At 41.8% G+C, this 20,973-nt stretch overlaps 1 protein-coding gene across 4 annotated transcripts in view; it reads left to right on the top strand.

Annotated features, from left to right (window-relative positions):
* Positions 1-20,973, top strand: part of LOC116580972 (integrin alpha-M-like) — a 46,024-nt gene extending 25,051 nt beyond the window's left edge. For 2 of the 4 annotated variants that reach the window (XM_032327894.1, XM_032327891.1), the window contains 18 exons: positions 7,112-7,252; positions 7,346-7,555; positions 11,298-11,428; positions 11,523-11,686; positions 13,335-13,489; positions 13,586-13,717; positions 13,898-13,971; positions 14,202-14,343; positions 14,439-14,561; positions 16,558-16,637; positions 16,900-16,983; positions 17,321-17,396; positions 17,936-18,043; positions 18,247-18,330; positions 18,484-18,597; positions 18,684-18,785; positions 19,222-19,332; positions 19,763-20,831. In XM_032327894.1, the coding sequence (XP_032183785.1) occupies positions 7,112-7,252; positions 7,346-7,555; positions 11,298-11,428; positions 11,523-11,686; positions 13,335-13,489; positions 13,586-13,717; positions 13,898-13,971; positions 14,202-14,343; positions 14,439-14,561; positions 16,558-16,637; positions 16,900-16,983; positions 17,321-17,396; positions 17,936-18,043; positions 18,247-18,330; positions 18,484-18,597; positions 18,684-18,785; positions 19,222-19,332; positions 19,763-19,834 (2,103 nt within the window). In that variant the 3' untranslated portion in view covers positions 19,835-20,831. Of the gene's footprint in view, positions 1-7,111; positions 7,253-7,345; positions 7,556-11,297; positions 11,429-11,522; positions 11,687-13,334; positions 13,490-13,585; positions 13,718-13,897; positions 13,972-14,201; positions 14,344-14,438; positions 14,562-16,557; positions 16,638-16,899; positions 16,984-17,320; positions 17,397-17,935; positions 18,044-18,246; positions 18,331-18,483; positions 18,598-18,683; positions 18,786-19,221; positions 19,333-19,762; positions 20,832-20,862 lie in introns of those variants that run through there. The other 2 variants (XM_032327893.1, XM_032327892.1) reach the window with 2 other exon arrangements.

Genomic DNA, 20,973 nt, shown 5'->3' with positions numbered 1-20,973 from the left:
ATAGTACTCATAAAAAGGGTAATACATCATGATCAAATGTGGTTTATCCAGGAATGCAAGGCTTGTTCAGTAGTGCTGAGAAATGGGCAAGCTGATTCTAAAACTCACATGGAAATGCGAAGGACACAGAATAGCCAAAATAATCTTGAAAGAGAAGAATTTCCAATTTCAGAACTTACTGCCGATCTACAGTAATTAAGATGGTGTGGTACCAGCAAAAGGATAGGCCTACAGATCAATGGAATGGAACTGACAGTCCCAAAATAAATCTATATGTCTGCAATCAATTGATTTTTGACAAAGGTACCAAGTTCATTTAATGGGGAAAAGTAATATTTCAACAAATGGTTCTGGGCATTTGGATATCCCCTGCCTCATGATATACAAAAATTAACTCAAAATAGATAAAAACCCAAAGGCAAGAAATAAAGCTATAAACCTCTTAGGAGGAAACACATTGATTTTTGTAACCTTAGATTTGGCAGTGATCTTTTTCCACTTTTCTGGATTTTAAAAAATTTAAAATAAATTAACTAACATAGAGTGTATTATTAGTTTCAGGGGTAGAATTAGTGATTCATCAGTTGCATATAATACCCAATGCTCATTACATCAAGTGCCCTCCTTAATGTCCATCACCCAGTTACCCCATCCCCACCTCCCACCACCCTGCCAGCGACTCTCAGTCTGTTTCCTCAAGTTCAGCATCTCTATAGCTTGCCTCCCTCTCTGATTTCATCTTTATTTTCCCCTTCCTCCCCCCATGTTTATCTGTTTTGTTTCACAAATTCCACATATCAGTGAAATCATATGGTATTTGTCTTTTTCTGACTTAGTTCACTTAGCATAATACCCTCTACTTCCGTCCATGTCACTCCAGATGGTAAGAGTTCATTCTTTTTGATGGTGAGTAATATTCCACAGTACATCTTCATCCATTCGTCTGTCACGAGACATCTGGCCTCTTTCCATATTTTTGGCTACTGTGGACATTGGTGGCTATAAACCTTGGGGTTCATGTGCCCATTCAAATCACAATGTTTGTATACTTTGGGTAAATACTGACTAGTGCAGTTGCTGGGTGTAGGGTAGCTCTATTTTTCACTTTTTTAAGGAACCTTCCTACTGTTTTTCTAGCGTGGCTGCACCAGTTTGCATTCCCACCAACAGTGTAAGAGGGTTTCTCTTTCTTCACATCATTGCCAACATCTATTGTTTCCTGAGTTGTTCAGTTTAACCAGTCTGACTGGTGTGAAGTGGTGTCTCATTGTGGTTTTGATTTGTATTTCCCTGATTCCCAGTGATGTAGAGCATTTTTCATGTGTCTGTTGGCCATTTGTATGTCTTCTTTGGAGAAATGTCTGTTGATGTCTACTTTGGCAGTGATTTCTTAGCTATAACACCAGAAGCACAAGTCACTAAAGAAAAAATAGATAAATTTGACCTCATCCAATGGAAAACTTTTAAGCATCAAAGGACACTATCAAAATGAAAAGAAAGGAAGAAACAGTTTATAAAATCATATATCTGATAAAGATTTGGTATTTAAAATATATAAAGAACTCTTACAGCTCAACAATAAAAAAGAGATGATGTAATTGAAAAATGGGCATAGGATTTGAATAGAGATTTCTCTAAAAGAGGATATACAAATGGCCAATAGGCACATGATAAGAAGTTCAACATTATTAGTTATTAGGGAAATGCAAATCAAAACCACAATAGGGGGGCAATTGGGTGGCTTAGTTGGTTAAATGTCTGCCTTTGACTTGGGTCATGATCCTAGAGTCCTGGGATCAAGCCCCCCATGGGGTTCCCTGATCAGTGGGGAGCCTGCTTCTCCCTTTCCCTCTGCTACCCCGCTTGCTTGTGCGCTCTCTCTCTTTCTTCCAAATAAAAAAAAAAAATAAAATATCAAAAAACCCCCCAAACCACAATAGAGATACTATTAGAATGGCTATTTAAAGAAATGAAAAATTACAAGTATTGGTGAGGATGTGGAAAAACTGGAGCCTTCATACATTGTTGGTGGGAATGTTTCAAATAAAAAAAATCAATGTACATAGCACCATTATTCATAACAGTCAAAAAGTGGAAAGAAACTAAAGTTCATCAATTTATGAAGAGATAAACAAAATGTGGTGTATCTTTACAATGAAATACTATTTAGTCATAAGAAAGATGAACTGTTTATACATGTCACATGGATAAAACTTGAAAACATTATGCTAAGTGAAAATAACCAGTAACAAAAGGCCACATATTGTATGATTTTATCTGCCTGAAATGTCCAGATTAGACAAATCCATAGAGCTGGAGAGTAGATTAATAGTTGCCAGGAATAGAGGAAAGAAGGAATTGAATTTACTTCTAATAGATACAGACTTTCTTTCTGGGGTGATGAAAATGTTCTGGAATTAGTGGAGATAGTTACATAACGACATAACAACATAAACATTGTTTATATACTAAAGACAACTGAACTTTATACTTTGAAATGGTGAATTTTATGTTATGTAAACTTTATCTAAATTAAAAAAGACCATTCTGAGAAAAAGAGCAGTCAATGAAACTCACCATAACAGACTAGAGAAGAAAAAACCATAATAATAGATGCAGATAAAGGATTTGACAAAATACAACATTTGTGATATTTAGCTTTCAGCAAACTTGGAACTCAAAGAACTTACTTAACCTGAAAAAGAGCTCTTATTAAAAAAAAGTCCAAGGGAACCTCAGTGGCTCAGTTTGTTAAGCATCTGCCTTCAGCTCAGGGTACGATCTCAGAGTCCTGGGATTGAGCCCCACTTCAGGCTCCCTGCTGAGCAGAGAGAGTCTGGTCCCCCTTCTCCCTCTGCACCCCCCCAACCTACTCATGCTCACACACACACACACACACTCTCTCTAATTAATAAATAAATGAAACCTAAAAAATGTCCAGCTAACATCACACTAAAAAATAGAAATTCCCCCCCCTAAAATTGGAAATAAAACAAGAATATTCACTTTCATAAAGAAGGGATGAAAAAGAACAGAACAAAAAAGGAAAAGAATATAAAATAAAATAAAATAAGATGAAACCAGAGGGAGACAAACCACAAATGACTCTTTTTAAATTTTTTAAAATTTTAATTTTTCAGAGTTCAGTGTGAACAAAGACTCACTGTTTAGGCACCAGCCCCAGTGCTCCATGCGATCTGCGTCCTCCTTAACCCACCACAGGCTCACCCGTCCTCCACCCTCTCCCTCCCCAAACCCTCAGTTTGTTTCTCAGAGTCCACAGTCTCTCATGCTGTCTCCCCCTCCGATTTCCCCCAATTCACTTTTCCTTTCCTTTTCCTAATGTTCTCCGTGTTATTCCTTATGCTCTGCAAGTGAAACCATAGGATAATTGACTGTCTCTGCTAGACTGATTTCACTCAGAATAATCTCCTCCAGTCCCGTCCATGTTGCTACAAGAGTTGGGTGGGTATTCATCCTTTCTGATAGCTCTGTAATATTCCATTGTATATATGGCCCACATCTTCTTTATCCATTCATCTGTTGAAGGGCATCTTCACTCTTTCTACAGTTTGGCGATTGTGGCCATTGATGCTATGAACATTGTGGTACAGATGGCCCTTCTTTTCACTACATCTGTGTCTTTGGGGTAAATACTCAGTAGTACAATTGCAGGGCCATAGGGAAGCTCTATTTTTAATTTTTTTGAGGAATCTTCACACTGTTTTCCAAAGTGGCTGCACCAACTTGCATTCCCACCAACAGTGTAAGAGGATTCCCCTTATGGAGACATGTCTTGAAGTTGCTGTGGCTGATGTCGAGGAGGTTACTGCCTATGTTCTCCTGTAGGATTTTGATGGATTCCTGTCTCACGTTGAGGTCTTTCATCCATTTTGAGTTACTTTGTTTATGGTGTAAGAGAATGGTCGAGTTTCATTCTTCCATACAGAGCTGTCCAGTGAAGACATACAAATAGCTAGGAGACAAATGAAAAAATTTTCATCATTAGCCATCAGGGAAAATCAAATCAAAACCACATTGAGATACCACCTGACACCAGTTAGAATGGCAAAGATAAACAATGAAGGAAACAACAAATGTTGGAGAGGATGTGGAGAAAGGGGAGCCCTCTTACACTGTTGGTGGGAATGCAAGTTGATGCAGCCACTTCAGAAAACAGTGTGGAAACAATCTGAGGGGTTTGAAGTGGTGGGGGGGTGGGAGGTTGGGGTACCAGGTGGTGGGTATTATAGAGGGCACGGATTGCATGGAGCACTGGGTGTGGTGAAAAAATAATGAATACTGTTTTTCTGAAAATTAATTAATTAATTAAAAATTTAAAAAAATCTAAACACAGAGATATAAAATAGCTGTCTTGCTAATTGCACTGAGTATATAATTCAAAATAATAAATTGTAAAATTAGAGCAACAACAACAACAAAAAGAAAACAGTGTGGAGATTCCTTAAGAAATTCAAAATAGAGCTACCCTATAACCCTGCAATTGCACTACTGGGTATTTACCTCAAAGAGACAGATGTAGAGAAAAGAAGGGTCATCTATACCCCAATGTTTATAGCAGCAATGGCCACGGTCGCCAAACTGTGGAAAGAGTGAAGATGCCCTTCAATAGACAAAAGGATAAAGAAGATGTGGTCCATATACACTATGGAGTATTATGCCTCCATCAGAAAGGACGAACACCCAACTTTTCTATCAGCATGAATGGGGCTGGAGATTCTGCTGAGTGAAATAAGTCAAACAGAGACAGTCAATTATCCTATGGTTTCACTTGTGGAGCATAAGGAATAACATGGAGGATATTAGGAGAAGGAAAGGAAAAGTGAATTGAGGGAAATTGGAGGGGAAGACAAGGCACGAGAGACTGTGGACTCTGAGAAACAAACTGAGCAATTTAGAGGGGGAGGGGAATGGGGGATGGGTGAACCTGGTGGTGGGTGTTAAGGAGGGCACGTATTGCATGGAGCACTGGGTGTTGTACATAAACAATGAATCTCGGAACACTGCATCAAAATTTATGATGCATTTTATGGTGACTAACATAACATAATTAAAAAAAAGAAAGATACACTTAAGAGAATGAACAGACAAGCTACAGATTGGGAGAAAATATTTGCCAATTTTCCTTCTTTTTTAAATTATGTAGCTGACAAAAGACTTACATCCAGAATATATAAAAGATTCTCAAAAATTAAACACTAAGAAATTAAACAATCCAATTAAGAAGTAAGCTAAGTATTTTTCTTTAGTATATGTGCTGCCAAAGTGAGCACAAGCTAAATATTTTTTTAAAGATTTTATTTATTTGTCAGAGAGTAAGAGAGAGCACAAGCAGGGGAAGCAGAAAAGGAGGGGGGAGAAGCAGGCTCCCCATTGAGCAAGGAACCTGACTTGATCCCAGGACCCTGGGATCATGATCTGAGCGGAAGGCAGACGCTTAACTGACTGAGCCACCCAGGCATCCCAGTAAGCTAAATATTTTAACAGACACTTCACCAAAGAAGATACAGAGATGGCAAGTAAGCACATGAAAACATCCTCCATGTCATTAATCATTACAAAAAGGCCAATTAGAATGACTATTAAATACTATCACATAGCTATGAGAATGATTAGCAGAAGGTAGTAAACTGGCAATATCAAGTCCTGGCAAGGATGTGCAACAACTAAAATCCTCATACATTTCTGCCTGAATGAAAAATGGCATGCCTACTTTGGAAACAATTTGTCAATGTCTTACAAAGTTTAATATGCTGTTACCATACTGGCAATCTCACTTTGAGGTATTTACTTAGGAAAAACAATAACAGATGTTCACATGAAAACCTGTATCTGAATGCTTCCAGTGGCTCTATTCATAATTGCTAAAAACGAGAAACAGTCCAAGTGTCACTCAACTGGGGAATGAATAAACAAATTGTGGTACATCCATATAATGGAATATCAGAAATATTGGAAATAAAAAGGAATGGACTACTTATATATGTAACAACCTGACTGAATCTTAAATGCATTACTCTGGGTGAAAGGAGCCAGACACAAAAGGCTACATACTATACAATTCCATTCATACAACATTTTGGAAAAGGAATAACTTTAGGGACAGAAAACAGATCAGTGGTTGCCAGGGTTGGTGTTGGAGAGAAGAGGTTGGTTACATTAGAACATGGAATATTTTGGGAGTGATGAAACTTGTATCTTGATCATTGGTGGTGGTTACATTACTTCATGCATTTGTCAAAACTTACAAAACTGTACTAACGAGGCTGAATTTTATTGTATATAAATTACTCCCTAATCAACTTGACCTAAAAAAATCCTACTGACTTTAGGTAAAAGCTTAAATGCCTTTATTGGGCAATGAGTGAGGCCTTCATCAATGGTGTGTGGTGCAGAAATCAGATTGTATTGACTCATGTCTTGACATCTCTGGCGCTTTTCCTTCCTGGAACTTGCCCCACTTTGAAATTGCTAAATACATCTCCCTGTTTGTCTCCTGCTCCATGGAGAGCCCTGGAAAGCACTGTGTTTCCACGACTCAGTCTCATGCTCAGCAAAGAGCAAAACTTTGTAAATGAATGAACAAATGAATGCACGAATGAATGACTAAATGGATGAGTCTTGTGGGTGAATTCTACAGATTGAACATATTTTTGTTTTTTGGAAACATACTTTAAAAATTATTTTAAAAGATAGACAATACTGCTCAATACCATGCAAAAAAAATTCCTGCAGCAAGTTATTTTTAACTTAAGCCAGTTGATTCCTTACTAGCCAGACGGTCAACATTGAAGATATTCTGTATTCTCTCCTAGGCTTTTCTGTGTAGTTTCCAATTCAACTTCTTCCTTGCTGTACTAATCATCTCCCTGGAACACCATTGTTGGTCAATACTCAGCCTCTTCCCATCACCTCTCTAATATTTTCCTCTAGCTGGCAGTGCATTCAAATGAGAATTTGAATCATAAAGAAAATAACATCTGCTTCTAAGTCCTTTCCCCAGCTGGTATGATTTTTTCCTCACAGGGAGAAAACACTCACACATTGATTTTGGTGGCAAGAGATGTGATCCTGGGCTCATCTCTTTCAGATTGGCTCCTACTTTGGGTCCTCCCTCTGCTCTGTGGATATTGACAAAGATGGCAACTCGGACCTGGTCCTCATCGGGGCCCCCCATTACTATGAGCAGACAAGGGGAGGCCAGGTGTCTGTGTGCCCCTTGCCTCGGGGGGTAAGTGGCTCCTGGAGCCTGGGCTGGGTGTGACCTGGGTGTGGAGTTGAGGAGTTGCCTGGGTTGGGACTTGACATTCTTTTTATTCAACAGAGGGCTAAGTGGCAGTGTGGGGCTATTCTCCGCGGGGAGCTGGGCCATCCCTGGGGCCGCTTTGGGGCAGCCATGACGGTGCTGGGGGATGTGAATGGGGACAAGCTGACGGACGTGGCCATCGGGGCCCCAGGAGAGCAGGAGAACGAGGGTGCTGTCTATGTCTTTCATGGAACCTCAGGGCTGGGCATCAGTCTGTCCCATAGCCAGGTAAGGTCGGGTCACTGTCCCCATCATGTCAGTAGCCTCTTTGTTGATCTGTTCCTTTCTCATTCAGCATCCCCATGGCTGCCAGATCAATTCTCCCAATACTACTATTCAGTATTCAGAACCTTTAAAAGTAATAACACATTTTATGGAAATTCTTGCCACAACTATAGGAGGTGCATGGGACATCACCACTCCCACTTTATAGATTAGATGAGGAGATTAAAGCTCAGAGGTTGTACCTGACCAGCTGGAAGTGTTGGGATGTAGGCATTGTTTTCTTCTGAATCTCAGTCAGCCTTGGTAGGGAGACCAATAGTCCTGTTTTGCTCAGATCTGTCCTAGTTTTAGTACTGAAAGTAAGAAGGATCTTGCTCTTAGTTTAATGCTCTGCTCTTGCTTTCTTGAAGTTATTAATTTTTGAACAAGGTGTTCTGCACTTTTATTTATTTATTTATTTTTGGTACTGGATCCTGCAAATTATGTAGCCCATCTTGGTAGTTGGTCACTTGAAATTTTGGTTGCCACAACTGGTTTCCTCTCTGAAATACCTTCCTGTTGCCTGCTAGATGGAGTCCACTATGTAGAGGGACTCCCACAGTCTGGTTCCTTCCCGTCACCGCCATCACACCCACTGCGCTTCCACCCTTGGGTCTCTGGCTTTTTTCCAGCTTCACATATTTCTTTCTTTTTTTTTTTTTTTTAAAGATTTATTTATTTATTTGACAGAGAGAGATTACAAGTAGGCAGAGAGGCAGGCAGAGAGAGAGGAGGAAGCAGGCTCCCTGCTGAGCAGAGAGCCCGATGCGGGACTCGATCCCAGGACCCTGAGATCATGACCTGAGCCGAAGGCAGCGGCTTAACCCACTGAGCCACCCAGGCGCCCCAAAGATTTTATTTATTTATTTGACAGACAGAAATCACAAGTAGGCAGAGAGAGAGGGGAGGAAGCAGGCTTCCCGCTCAGCAGAGAGCCCGATGCGGGGCTCGATCCCAGGACCCTGGGATCATGACCTGAGCCGAAGGCAGAGGCTTTAACCCACTGAGCCACCCAGGCGCCCCCCCAACTTCACATATTTCTTAAGTGTTTTTCCTTCCAGTCCCTCCATAGCACCTGCCAGATCTCTCATGCCAGAGGTTCAATCTTGTCAACATAATGAAATAACCTGAAGGATTAAAAAAAACACAGATGCTTAGGCCCTGCTAGTATGGGTTCTAATTTAATTAGTCTGGAGTTGGTGCCCCAGCTATCAATAGAAATTTCCAGCATCTTATTTAGAAAATTTTCAAATTTACAGCAAAGTTGAAGGAACTGTATAACGAACACCCATATATTTACAACCTAGAATCTACAGTTAACATTGACCACTTATGTTATCACACATCCATTTTTTAAAATTTCTTTTTTTCCTGTTTTCTGTTTTTATTTATTTTTTTTTTCATTTTATTTTCAGCATAACAGTATTCATTATTTTTTCCCCACACCCAGTGCTCCATGCAATCCGTGCCCTCCACAATACCCACCACCTGGTACCCCGGCCTCCCACCCTCCCGCCCCTTCAAAACCCCTCAGATTGTTTTTTTTAAATTTATTTTTTATTTTCAGCATAACAGTATTCATTATTTTTGCACAACACCCAGTGCTCAGATTGTTTTTCAGAGTCCACAGTCTCTCCTGGTTCACCTCCCCTTCCAATGTCCCTCAACTCCATTCTTTGATTTACTCTATTTCTATCCATCCATGAGTCTATCCTGTTTTTTAATGCATTTCCAAGTAAGTTACAATGCCCTTAACTACTTAAGTACTTAACTAGAATTCACTACTTAGAATATCTAGTTGGATATTCTAGTTAAATATATCTAGTCAGAACATCAGTAATTAGAATTCAATATTTACTGACTGTTGTTTTTAAGATAACATTTATAGACAGGAGATGCATAAATCCTTTGCCATTCAATGATTTTGACAAATGCATACATCTGTGTAACCCACATTCCTATCAAGATATAGAACATAATTACCACTCCAGGAAGTTCTCTCCTGCCACTATCCAGTCAGTTTCTGACACTGCTCTATTAGAAAGGAAACCACTGTTCTGATTATTTTCCACCATAGATTAGTTTTACTCATTCTAGAACTTCATATAAATAGAATAGTATATACCATGTAGGCTCCAGCATTTTATTTATTTATTAAAAGTTTTATATCTTTATTATTTTATTGTGTCTTTAAAATTTTACTTAAATTATAGTTAGTTAACATATAGTGCAATATTGGTCTCAGGAATAGAATTCAGTGATTCATCACTTACATGCTAAACCCACTCTAGTATTTTAAAGGTGTTTGTTAGTTGCTGCCAGGGTTAAGAACCACTGCCTTACTTCTCTCTGCATCATGGAGCCTCTTTCCACCATTGTGTGACTCTTATAATTAGGCCTTTTTTCACTCACACCTGCTGCTTCTCTGTGTATCTGGGGTGTGAAGGCTCTAGTTTTACTTTATCTTCAAAAAAAGATCATTCTGTCCTTTTCTGCTGTTCTACTTATCCTATCCTGTTCCACTGTTTGTGTTTTGTCTTGCTTTTTCTCAGGGTTAGGGAGGAGGGTGGTTAGTGTTAGGATAAGTAAGCATGCTGTGGCTTTCCCAGCTACTTAATTTTACATTATGCTTAATTACAAAACAAAACTTCCTCCCAACAGAATACCATAAATTTTTCTCAAAAAACTTCAAGGCATAATGCGCATCCAGTAAACACAGCCATCTTAAGTGATGAGTTTTCACGTGTCCGTGAAGCTGCGTAAGCACCGTCTAGACTAAGATTTGGCACATTCCCAGGAACTCATCCTTCCTCACCCTTTGCTTTAGTTGGAAAAATCACTTTTTAAAAAACTGAGGTAAAATATACATGACATAAAATTTACCATCTTAACCATTTTTCAGGTGTGCAATTCAGTGGTATTAAATGCATGACAAAAATCACTTTTAAAATTTCCTTTAAATTTATTTGGCTGTTATTTGTAGAGTGTTTTTTTAAAAATTTAAATTTAGTTAGTCGACATATACTCCATCACTAGTTTCAGATTTAGGGTTCAATGATTCATCAGTTGCACCTTCCACCCAGTGCTCATCACACGCCCTCTTTAATGTGGCACATAGATTAAAGAGTGAAAATTATTCTTAAAGTATCATTATGAAAAATAACAATCATCACACTCACACAGTAACTTCCTCTTTATTTTCCCTTCTCTTGAAACTTCTTGCAGCTCTTTCAGTGATTCTCCATAATTCTCAATGACATGATTTTGTTGCTGCTTCATTATTGTTTTAACGTTGACTTCCCATTGTGGGAGGTGAGGACTGACCTTGCTTTCAGAAAGCTTGCCACCTCTGACCTTTTGCCCTCCTCCTCCACTCCTTAGATGAGAATTTTGGTAAGATCAGTATTCAGTGTTTGCATTATCCTGACCATGTGAAAAGATTCAGCTTAGTCAAATAGCATGCTGTGTCACGTCTTTCCTGTAAAACTTTGTTTTTCTTGGAAAACCTGGGTAATTGATAGAAATTTTGGGTGTCATCTCAAGGCTGTGGTCTAAAGCTGAATAATGCCTTAATTTCCTTGAGAAGCTGTAGGAGATGCGACCAAAGTGGAGCCCAGACAATACGTCCTGGGGTCACTCTGGGCAATTGAATCACACACTTTCCTATTCTTTCCCACTCCCTTTCTCTCCTCCTTTCTACCCTCAGAGGATTCAAGGCTCCCAGGTCTCCCCCAGGCTCCAGTATTTTGGTCAGTCACTAAGTGGGGGCCAGGACCTCACAATGGATGGACTGGTAGACCTGGCTATAGGGGCCCAGGGCCATGTGATGCTGCTCAGGTGAGAACTTCTTTTAGAGCACACCCAATATCTTCTCTTTAAGAAATGGCTTTATTGCCTGAAGGCCCCTGATGGCCCTCTGGTGTCCCTATAGATCCCAGCCTGTGCTGCGTCTTGAGGTGACCATGGAGTTCACACCCAAGGAAGTGGCAAGAAATGTGTTTGAATGTCATGAAAAGGTGGAGAAAGGCCAGACTGCTGGAGAGGTCAGAGTTTGCCTCCATGTTCGCAAGAACACACGGGACCGACTAAGAGCAGGTGAGGCTGGGTAGGTAAGTCTGAAAGGGTTAAATGACTAGAGACATTGATGGGTGGACCACTCCAGTCTTCCCAGCCTTCTGTCAGTTTAGAGCAAACTTCCAGACAGGTTTTGGCAGGCTTTTACAAGCTTGGCTGGAGTGACAAGGCACTTCTCTGGCTGGGTGGAGAGTCCCAGCAAACCCCACCAAAAAGTGAGTATGCAGTACTCCCTTACTCTCTCAGTTCTCCAGAGAAGCAATGGCCCCACACCTGTGAACTAACCAGGATTTTTTTCAAGCTCAAGAGATGACTCATTTAAATGGGAGTTTGGGTTGATGAAGCTAGACACAAATTCACAAAACATTCAAACATGCATTTTTTCACAACTAACTTGACTTTCTCCTTATCTCTATTCTGAAAAAGTAGCACTGTGCTTGGTATGGAGGAATTGTAACGGTGGTACTAGGGAGAAATGGGAAGGAAATAAAATTAGGTTTCTAGCAGTAATCTTACAGGGCTGAGGAGATAGCAGTCAGTTTCGGGCAACCAGCATGGCAAGACACTGAGAGCAAAATTTTGGAGAGTAGAGAATTGCATAGAAGGTGCAGTATAAATTCCTCTCAAGTCATTGGCTGAATTCTTAAGCCATGTATGTCTAGGTCAGAAACTCAGTAGAAGATAGCAGCTAAAGAGTTGAGTAGAAGTTGAACTCTCCAGTGCTGGGGAGACAGAAATGTGAGAGAGAGATTGGTAAGCAACTTGGTCTTTCTATTGGAACAATGTCTATTCAGACCAGCAACCAAGAGAAACAGTAGATAATAGAAATAGACTGATAGGTGATTCAGGAATTAGTTATTAGGAATTTAAAAATAACTACAGTGAATATCTTCAAGAAAAAAGAGGAAGTGGTGAAGTTTAGAAAAGACCTGGAATTCATAAAATAGATTAAAATGGAAATCTAGCACTGAAAAATACAGAGACTGAAATTAAGAGCTCAATAAATACATTTAATAGGTTAGAAGCAGTATAGAGAATTGGTGAACTGGAAAATAAATCAACTGAAAATATTTCGATTAACACATGGAGAGAAAAAAGGATGAAAAATACAGAGAGAAATCACAAGAGATATGGAACACAGTGAAAAATTTAATAAATATATAATTGGAATTCCAAACAGAAGAAAGAGAGAGAATAAGAAGCAACAAAATAGTGGTAACATATTTTTAAAACTGATGAAAGACATCAAGATTCTCTGCCAAATCAAAGAAGGATAAATATAAAGGAAACCATACCATAGTATATTATACCAATGTATAAGACATTATATATTGTACCATACCAAAGCACAAACTTCTGAAGACCAAAGTAAAGAAAAAAGTTGAGAGTTTCCAGGAAAATATACTTAATATTTTAGGATGTAACAGAATAACTGCCATTTATTGAGCACTTGCTATGTAGCAGGCATTGTGCTAAATGCTTTATGGACACTATTTCATTTAATTTTCACCATGAAGAAGGTACAATTATTATTCTCAAATTAAAAATAAGGAATGGAGATTCAAAGAGGTCATATATGGTTGGAGAGCAATAGATATGAACCTCAAACTCATGCTTGTTTGACTCCAAAGCTGGCCTCCTCACCACCATGCTGCCCTGCCCCCCTCAGGAGAGATCCAGAGCATCGTTACATATGACCTGGCTCTGGACCCAAGTCTCCCACATCCCCGAGTTGTCTTTGATGAGACAAAGAACAGCACACGCAGACAGACAAGGATTTTGACGCTGAATCAAGAATGTGAAAGCCTAAAGCTACTGTTAGTGGTGAGCAAGAGATGGCCACACTTCTGGGTCCTTCAAGCATGGGGTGGGCTTGGGAAGCTGAGGAAGGCAGACTCTTAAACCCCTGTTATCTCTCAGTATTGTGTAGAGGATTCAGTGACCCCCATCATCCTGCACTTCAACTTCTCTCTGGTGGGGAAGCCTTTGACCTCATTCAAGAACCTCCAGCCATTGCTGGCTGTGGATGCTCAGAGACACTTCACAGCTTTGGTGAGTCCTCAACTTGTGGTCCTGCAGGAGCATGGAAGGGACCTGAGGCCAAGATCACTGAAGCACATTTTATTTCATTTCACGTAATTTTATTTCAATAATTGGTTTTATTGTTTCATTTCACATCATTTCATTCTTTCCTTTCATCATATTCTCTCTCTCTCTTTTTTTTTTTGGTAGTTTCCCTTTGAGCAGAATTGTGGCAGTGACGGCATCTGCCATGATGACCTCAGCATCACCTTCACTTTTATGGGGTGAGTTTCTTTTCCTCATTGCTACCTGCAAATCTGCACCACAACCTGGTGCTTTGTTCTTCTCCAGGCCTGTAAGGGAGCCTGGCACAGAGCAGCTGCTTCAGAGGTGTTTGTGTGGCTGCCCCATTCCCTGTCTTCTCTCTCCAAGCATCTGTGCCTCCTTCCCACCAGCGCAGACTTGCCACATGGAAACCCTCAGCATCTCATGGCCTGGCTTATTATTCCCACAGCCTGGACGCCCTGGTGGTGGGTGGTCTCCGAGACTTCAACGTGACACTGACTGTGAGAAACCAGGGTGAGGACTCCTACAGAACTCAGGTCACCATCTTCTACCCACCTGGCTTGTCCTATCGGAGGGTGTCGTTGGCCCAGGTAACCAAATCTTTCTCAGGCTCTCTTTGACTTTATTTTCCCTGTCTCTACAGTGGGTGCTTGACATCGCTACCTCTGTCTCCCTTGCCTTCCAGAAGCAGCTCTCATGGAGACGTTGGCGCCTGATTTGTGAGTCTGAGGACTCCACCAATGGGCCTGAAGGCTTGAAGAACAGCAGCTGCGGCATAAACCACCCCATCTTCCCAAACTCCTCAGAGGTCAGGCTGCTGTCCTCCTGTCTTTTTCTCTTTTGTTTTCTCCTGAATTCTTCTCTCTCTCTTCTTGGCTCTTATTTTGAAAGATAGTTTTATTGAGATATAATTGAATTCCCCCATTTCAGGCACACAGTTCAATGGCTTTTAGTTAATACAGAGTTAATACATTCATTGCCATGATCGATTTTAGAATTTTTTTTTACCTCAAGAAAATACCCTGCTCTCCTTAGCCATCAGCTCCAGTCCTGTCATTTCTCCAAGCTCTAGGCAGCCAGTAATTTGTTTTCTGCGTCTAGATTCATCTATCCTGGACCTTTTGTGTAAATGGGTTTATACAGTATGTGGCCATGTTTTCAAGGATCATCCATGTTTGCAGCATGTATCAATACTTCATTTCTTTTTACTGCTGGATAGCAGTCTGATATATGGATGCACCACATTTTTAAAAATTTCTTTTCAGCGTAACAGTATTCATTGTTTATGCACCACACCCAGTGCTCCGTGCAATCCGTGCCCTCTATAATACCCACCACCTGGTTCCCCCAACCTCCCACCCCCCACCCCTTCAAAACCCTCAGATTGTTTTTCAGAGTCCATAGTCTCTCATGGTTCACCTCCCCTTCTAATTTCCCCCAACTCCCTTCTCCTCGCTAACTCCCCATGTCCTCCATGCTATTTGTTATGCTCCACAAATAAGTGAAACCATATGATAATTGACTCTCTCTGCTTGACTTATTTCACTCAGCATCATCTCTTCCAGTCCCGTCTATGTTGCTACAAAATTGGGTATTCATCCTTTCTGATGGAGGCGTCATACTCCATAGTGTATATGGATGCACCACATTTAAAAAATTAACATGTACTGTATTATTTGTTTCAGGGGTACAGGTCTGTGAATCAGCAGTCTTACACAATTCACAGCACTCACCATAGCACATACCCTCCCCAGTGTCCATCACCCAGCCGCCCCATCCCTCCCCGCTGCCAGCAGCCCTCAGTTTGTTTCCTGAGATTAAGAATCTTTTAGGTTTTCTCCCTTCCTGGTCCCATCTTGTTTCACTTTTTCCTCCCTTCCCCCCACGAGCCCCCACTCCTGCCTCTCAAATTCCTCATATCAGAGAGATCATATGATGATTGTCTTTCTCTGACTGACTTATTTTGCTTAGCATAATACCCTCTAGTTCCAACCATGTCATTGAAAATGGCAAGATTTCATTTTTTCCCCAAGCGATTTGTTTTTCTTTTATTTTTAAAATTTTAAAAATATACATGTATATATGTATACATGAGTATATATGTATATACATGTATATACATATGTATATATACACATACAGATACATACATGAATACTATATTTATATATGTAAATATACCTATTCATATATGTATAGATACATATATATGAATTCTATGCAGCCATCAAAAAATGAAATCATGGAGGACATGGGGAGTTAGAGAGGAGAAGGGAGTTGGGGTAAGTTGGAAGGGGAGGTGAATCATGAGAGACTGTGGACTCTGAAAAACAATCTGAGGGGTTTGAAGGGGCGGTGGGGTGAGCGGTTGGGGAACCAGGTGGTGGGTATTATAGAGGGCATGGATTGCATGGAGCACTGGGTGTGGTGAAAAAATAATGAATACTGTTATGCTGAAAATAAATAAAAAATGAAATCTTTCTGGAATATCGATCTATCTATAGATATATATATGGAGATATATATGAATGGATAAATATGGATATATATATATCTATATATATGTGTGTGTGTATATATATATCCATATCTTTTTTATCCATTCATCTGTTGATAGACATCTAGGTTCTTTCCATAGTTTGGCTATTGTGGACATTGCTGTTACAAACATGAATCTTTAGGGTAAATACCCAGTAGTGCAATTGCTGGGCGATGCACCACATTTTATTATTCATTCTTTAGTTGATAGACATTTGGGTTGTTTCTTCTATTCTTTTCACTGTCTCTCTTTTCTCTAACTCCAGGTCACATTTACTATCACATTTGGTGTAGAATCTGATGCTTCCTTGGGAAACAGACTACTCCTCAAGGCCAATGTGACCAGGTGTGCTGAGCCAGCTTCCCCACTTTGAGGTCCCAAACCCCTCCCCAGTGTGGACCACTGCCCTCTCCCCACTGGTTCTCCCTTCAGCTCATTCATTCACTCATTCGTTCAGTAAATACCAACTGAGCGCCCACCATGCACCAGGCTCTGTACTCAGTGCTGCTGGTGCGACAGCATGGGTAAGACGTGTGTGGTTCCTGCCCTTACACAGATTATAAATTCGTGAAAAAGATATACAAGAAAGCTCTCTGTTTCCCTTCAGTGAGAACAACACGACTAGGACCAACAAAACTGAATTCCAGCTGGAGCTGCCTGTGAAATACACTGTCTTCGTGGTAGTCACCAGGTACTGGCTTCTAGGGCTTTAGCCCTGCCTTTACCACTGGGCCAAACATGGCCCATTGTGTATTTGTGTGTGCGTGTGTGCGTGTGTGTGTGTGTCTAGCATCTGTGAGCATGGGTGTGTATTTGTGCATGTGTGTGTGCATGTGTCTGCATGGCCCAAGCTAGTACATTCTGTGTGTCTGACGTGTCTGGCCCCCTATACACCATCCCACTGGCAGTGTCTCAGGGCAGCCTTACCCTTATGTCTGTTTATTCCCTAACACACTTAGCCCAAGACCTCCTCTTAGGACACATTTGAAGTCCTGACACCTCCTTTACTTTCTTCTTTCTCCCATCAGCCATGAGGTCTCCACTAAATATCTCAGCTTCACAGCTGCAGAGAAGACCAGCCGCATTATAGAGCATAAGTATGAGGTGGGTAGCTGAGAAGGAAGCCAGGGAGGGAAATCAATGGGATGGGTGTGTGATAATGGGAAATAATGACGGGAGACACACATCAGATGCTTACTACGTGCTGGGCTCTGTTGCAGGCTCACTTTCATTCTGTACACACCCAGGACTGCGTGCGCATGTGTACACACACACACACACACACACACACACACACACACACCTCATTTTATCATTACAATGATTCTTTGAATCAGGGACTGTCATTATCTCCAGTTCGCAGATGGAACAAATGAGGCTCAGAGAGGTTAACAGAACACAGCCATGGTCTCACCGCTAGTAGTGGAAGAGCCACTACTTAGTACCAGCCTGTCTGGCTTTCAGATGTGTGTTTAACCCCTACCCTCTTCTGACTCCCAGAAAGCATCAGGAGGCAGGCTGCTCGGGACTGCGAGGCCTTATTAGGTGTACGGGGCTGTCAGGAGTCGGGAGGCAGACTCTGGGTGCTGGCGGGAGCAGAAAGGCAGAGTGCCGGTATCCACTGCCCTCCTCCCACTGTGCAGTTCAACAACTTGGGGCAAAGGAGCCTCCCCATCAGCGTGGTCTTCTGGGTGCCTACCAAGCTGAACCAGGTCACTGTGTGGGACAACCCTCAAGTCACCTTTTCCAAGGTAAGTCTAGCTGGGCTTGAGGAGTGACCCAACTCCTACCACCACAGCCCTGGTCTTTCCTAAAATCTCTGGTTTTTTTTGGTTGTTGTTGGATTTTGGAGCCATTTTGACCCTCTCCTGGACCTTGGCCATTTCAGTCTCCTTGATGGTGGACCCATGAGCCCTCATTTTCTGCCCTTCTCACAGTGTCTCTCTTTCCTTAGAACCTTTCCAGCACTTGCCACAGCAAGGAGTGGGAACCCCCTCTTTCTGATTTCCTGGTGGAGCTTAAGAAGACTCCAGTTGTGGTAAGAATAACCCTAACCCAGCTTTAGGGACACGTGCAGACTCAGCACTGTTCCTTTATTAGTGCTGAGTACCACCTGCCAACAGTGTGGACTGGGTGCATGGATATTTTCTGTATCCAGCTTAGTCATTCCTACCCTCTGCTCTCTCCCCAGAACTGTTCCATCGCTGTCTGCCAGAGAATCCAGTGTGACATCCTGACCTTTGGCATCCAGGAAAAGCTCAATATCACCCTCCAAGGCAACCTCTCATTTGACTGGTATATCAAGGTACGTGAGGGCCAAGGCTCAGCTGGGCACAGACACGATACTCCAGGGGGCCCACAGGTCCAACTGCCATCCTTTCTCTCCCATAGACTTCAACACACTACCTTCAGGTTGTGAGCACAGCAGAGGTCTTGTTTAATGATTCGGAGTTTGCCATGCTTCCAGGACAGGAGGCATTTCTGAGGGCCCAGGTATTTTCCTCTGACCCAGAGGGACTATGGGAGGCAGGAGGGGAGGCTGGGCTTGTAGCAATCTCTAGGTAAAGCGATAGAGTGAGACAAGGGAGGAGGAGACGGAGGAGGAGTGAGGGGGCGCCCGGGTGGCTCAGTGGGTTGAGCCTTTGCCTTCGGCTCAGGTCATGATCTCAGGGTCCTGGGATCGAGCCTCACATTGGGCTCTCTGCTTGGCAGAAACCTGCTTCCTTCCCCCTCACCCTCTGCCTGCTGCGCTGTTTACTTGTGATGTCTCTCTCTCTCTGTCAAATAAAGAAATAAAATCTTTAAAAAAAAAGGAGGAGTGAGGGTCCAGGGAGGGGCTAGTCATTGGGTTCAGGGAGTGCACAAGTTCTGACGGGGGAACCCCTAGAAATCTGAAGTTCATCATTACCCCTCTCTCCCTCTGCCACAGACAGAAACCAAAGTGGAGCCAACTGAAGTGCACAACCCTTTACCACTTATAGTGGGCAGTTCAGTGGGGGGGTTCGTGCTTCTGGCCCTCATCACCGCTGGACTGTACAAGGTATCCCCTTTTCCTGTCTGCTCCCCTCTCCCGCACTGCTTCTTACTCAGCAGCTCGTTACTGGCTTTGACTCCCACCAAGTCACAGAGTCTGTTTCTTCAGCTATAAAATGAGTGTCAGTACCATTTTGTGAAGGTAATTGGGTATTAACCCAATATATGTAGTACACTTAGAATGGTCCCTGGTCTAGAATGACCACTATAAAGGTATTAATTTTCCCTTTTCCTTCTGTATTTTATTTCTTTTCTATCTTTCCTGTCTCTAACGTTAATGCCTCTCTTTCCCTGCCCCATTTCCCCCAGGTCTCTTTAGAGTCTGCCACATTTTTCTTTGTGCCTCCTGATCTCTCTGTCTCCCCTCCTGGTTTGCATGGCCTTCACCACTTCCCTGGCTTTGCTGGTCATTACTCCCTTTGTCTCTGCCTCCGCAGCTTGGCTTCTTCAAGCGGCAGTACAAGGACATGATGAGTGAAGCTGGTCCCAGTGCTGCCCAGCCCCAGTAGCAGCTCCTTCCCCCTCGAGTGGCCTCTCCTGCAAGAAGTAAGACATTGGTTAGACCTACAGTGCAGGTCCTCAGGCTGTTGGACAGATTCATGTATTGGGGAGTGGGGTGGTAGCAACTCATTCAGGAAAGAACAGCTTGGACTTCCATTCATGTGTGTATGTTTGTTCAAGTGTGTGTACAAGCATATGCATGAGTTGTATGCATGACTCAGATGTCTCTTGGAAGGGGATGAGTGCTTTCAGTACAACCTCTCAGGAAGAAGGGAATTGCTTGAGATTCCTTATATGTGGATGAAGGTACCATTGGACCTTCCTTCTGACAGAGGTGATGGCAGCTTTTGTGGGTGAACATAAAGGGAAATGCAACAGAGTCTGATCCTGCTAAAGGAAGAGAGACCTCCTTTCATGGGCAAGGACATAGACCTGCGGGAGCCTGTTCAGTTGGGTGGAGACCACACTGGAAGAATCATGGTGGAGTCAGGATCTGGTCAGCCACCAGGAGCCTGTCCACCCATTCCACACTTGAGCTATATAAGGTCCAAGGAGCAGTGGTGCACCTCCCTTTATCTATGTATTTACTTACTATTTTAACAGATAGATAAACCCATCTGTTAAAAAAATCAAAAGGTGTGCAAGCATTTGTGGTGAAGTTTCCCTTCATTCTGGTCCCCATAGCCTTTCAGGTCCCTCCTAAGGGGCTGTCAAGGTTGTGTGTATTTGGGGGTCTCCTTCACAAAGATTCTAGTCATATGCAAACACATACACAAATACAAGCTTTTTACACAAATTATAACATGTTATTTATACTGTTCTGCATCTTGCTTTATTCATTAATATAGCTCAGATGTTTTATATCGATACATAAAGCATTTTTTCATTCTTTTATACAGCTGCATATTGTCCCTTTGTGTGGGTGGGTCATAATGTATTTAACCGGTTTCCTTTTGATATTCCCAACCTCTAGCAAATAAAAACATGGTGAATTAATAAATTGAATATGTTACTTTTGCATATGTATAATTTATAGGTTATGTTCTCAGAAGTTTGAGTTCTCCCAGAAGTAAACCCAAGATAAGAATTTGAGTGACACTGAAAAACAACCTGAGAGTTTTGAAGGGGTAGGCGGTGGGAGGTTGGG

The sequence above is a fragment of the Mustela erminea genome, chromosome 20 (genome assembly GCF_009829155.1).
Source record: "Mustela erminea isolate mMusErm1 chromosome 20, mMusErm1.Pri, whole genome shotgun sequence".
NCBI lineage: Eukaryota > Metazoa > Chordata > Mammalia > Carnivora > Mustelidae > Mustela > Mustela erminea.
This window is presented reverse-complemented; position numbering and strand designations above follow the sequence as displayed.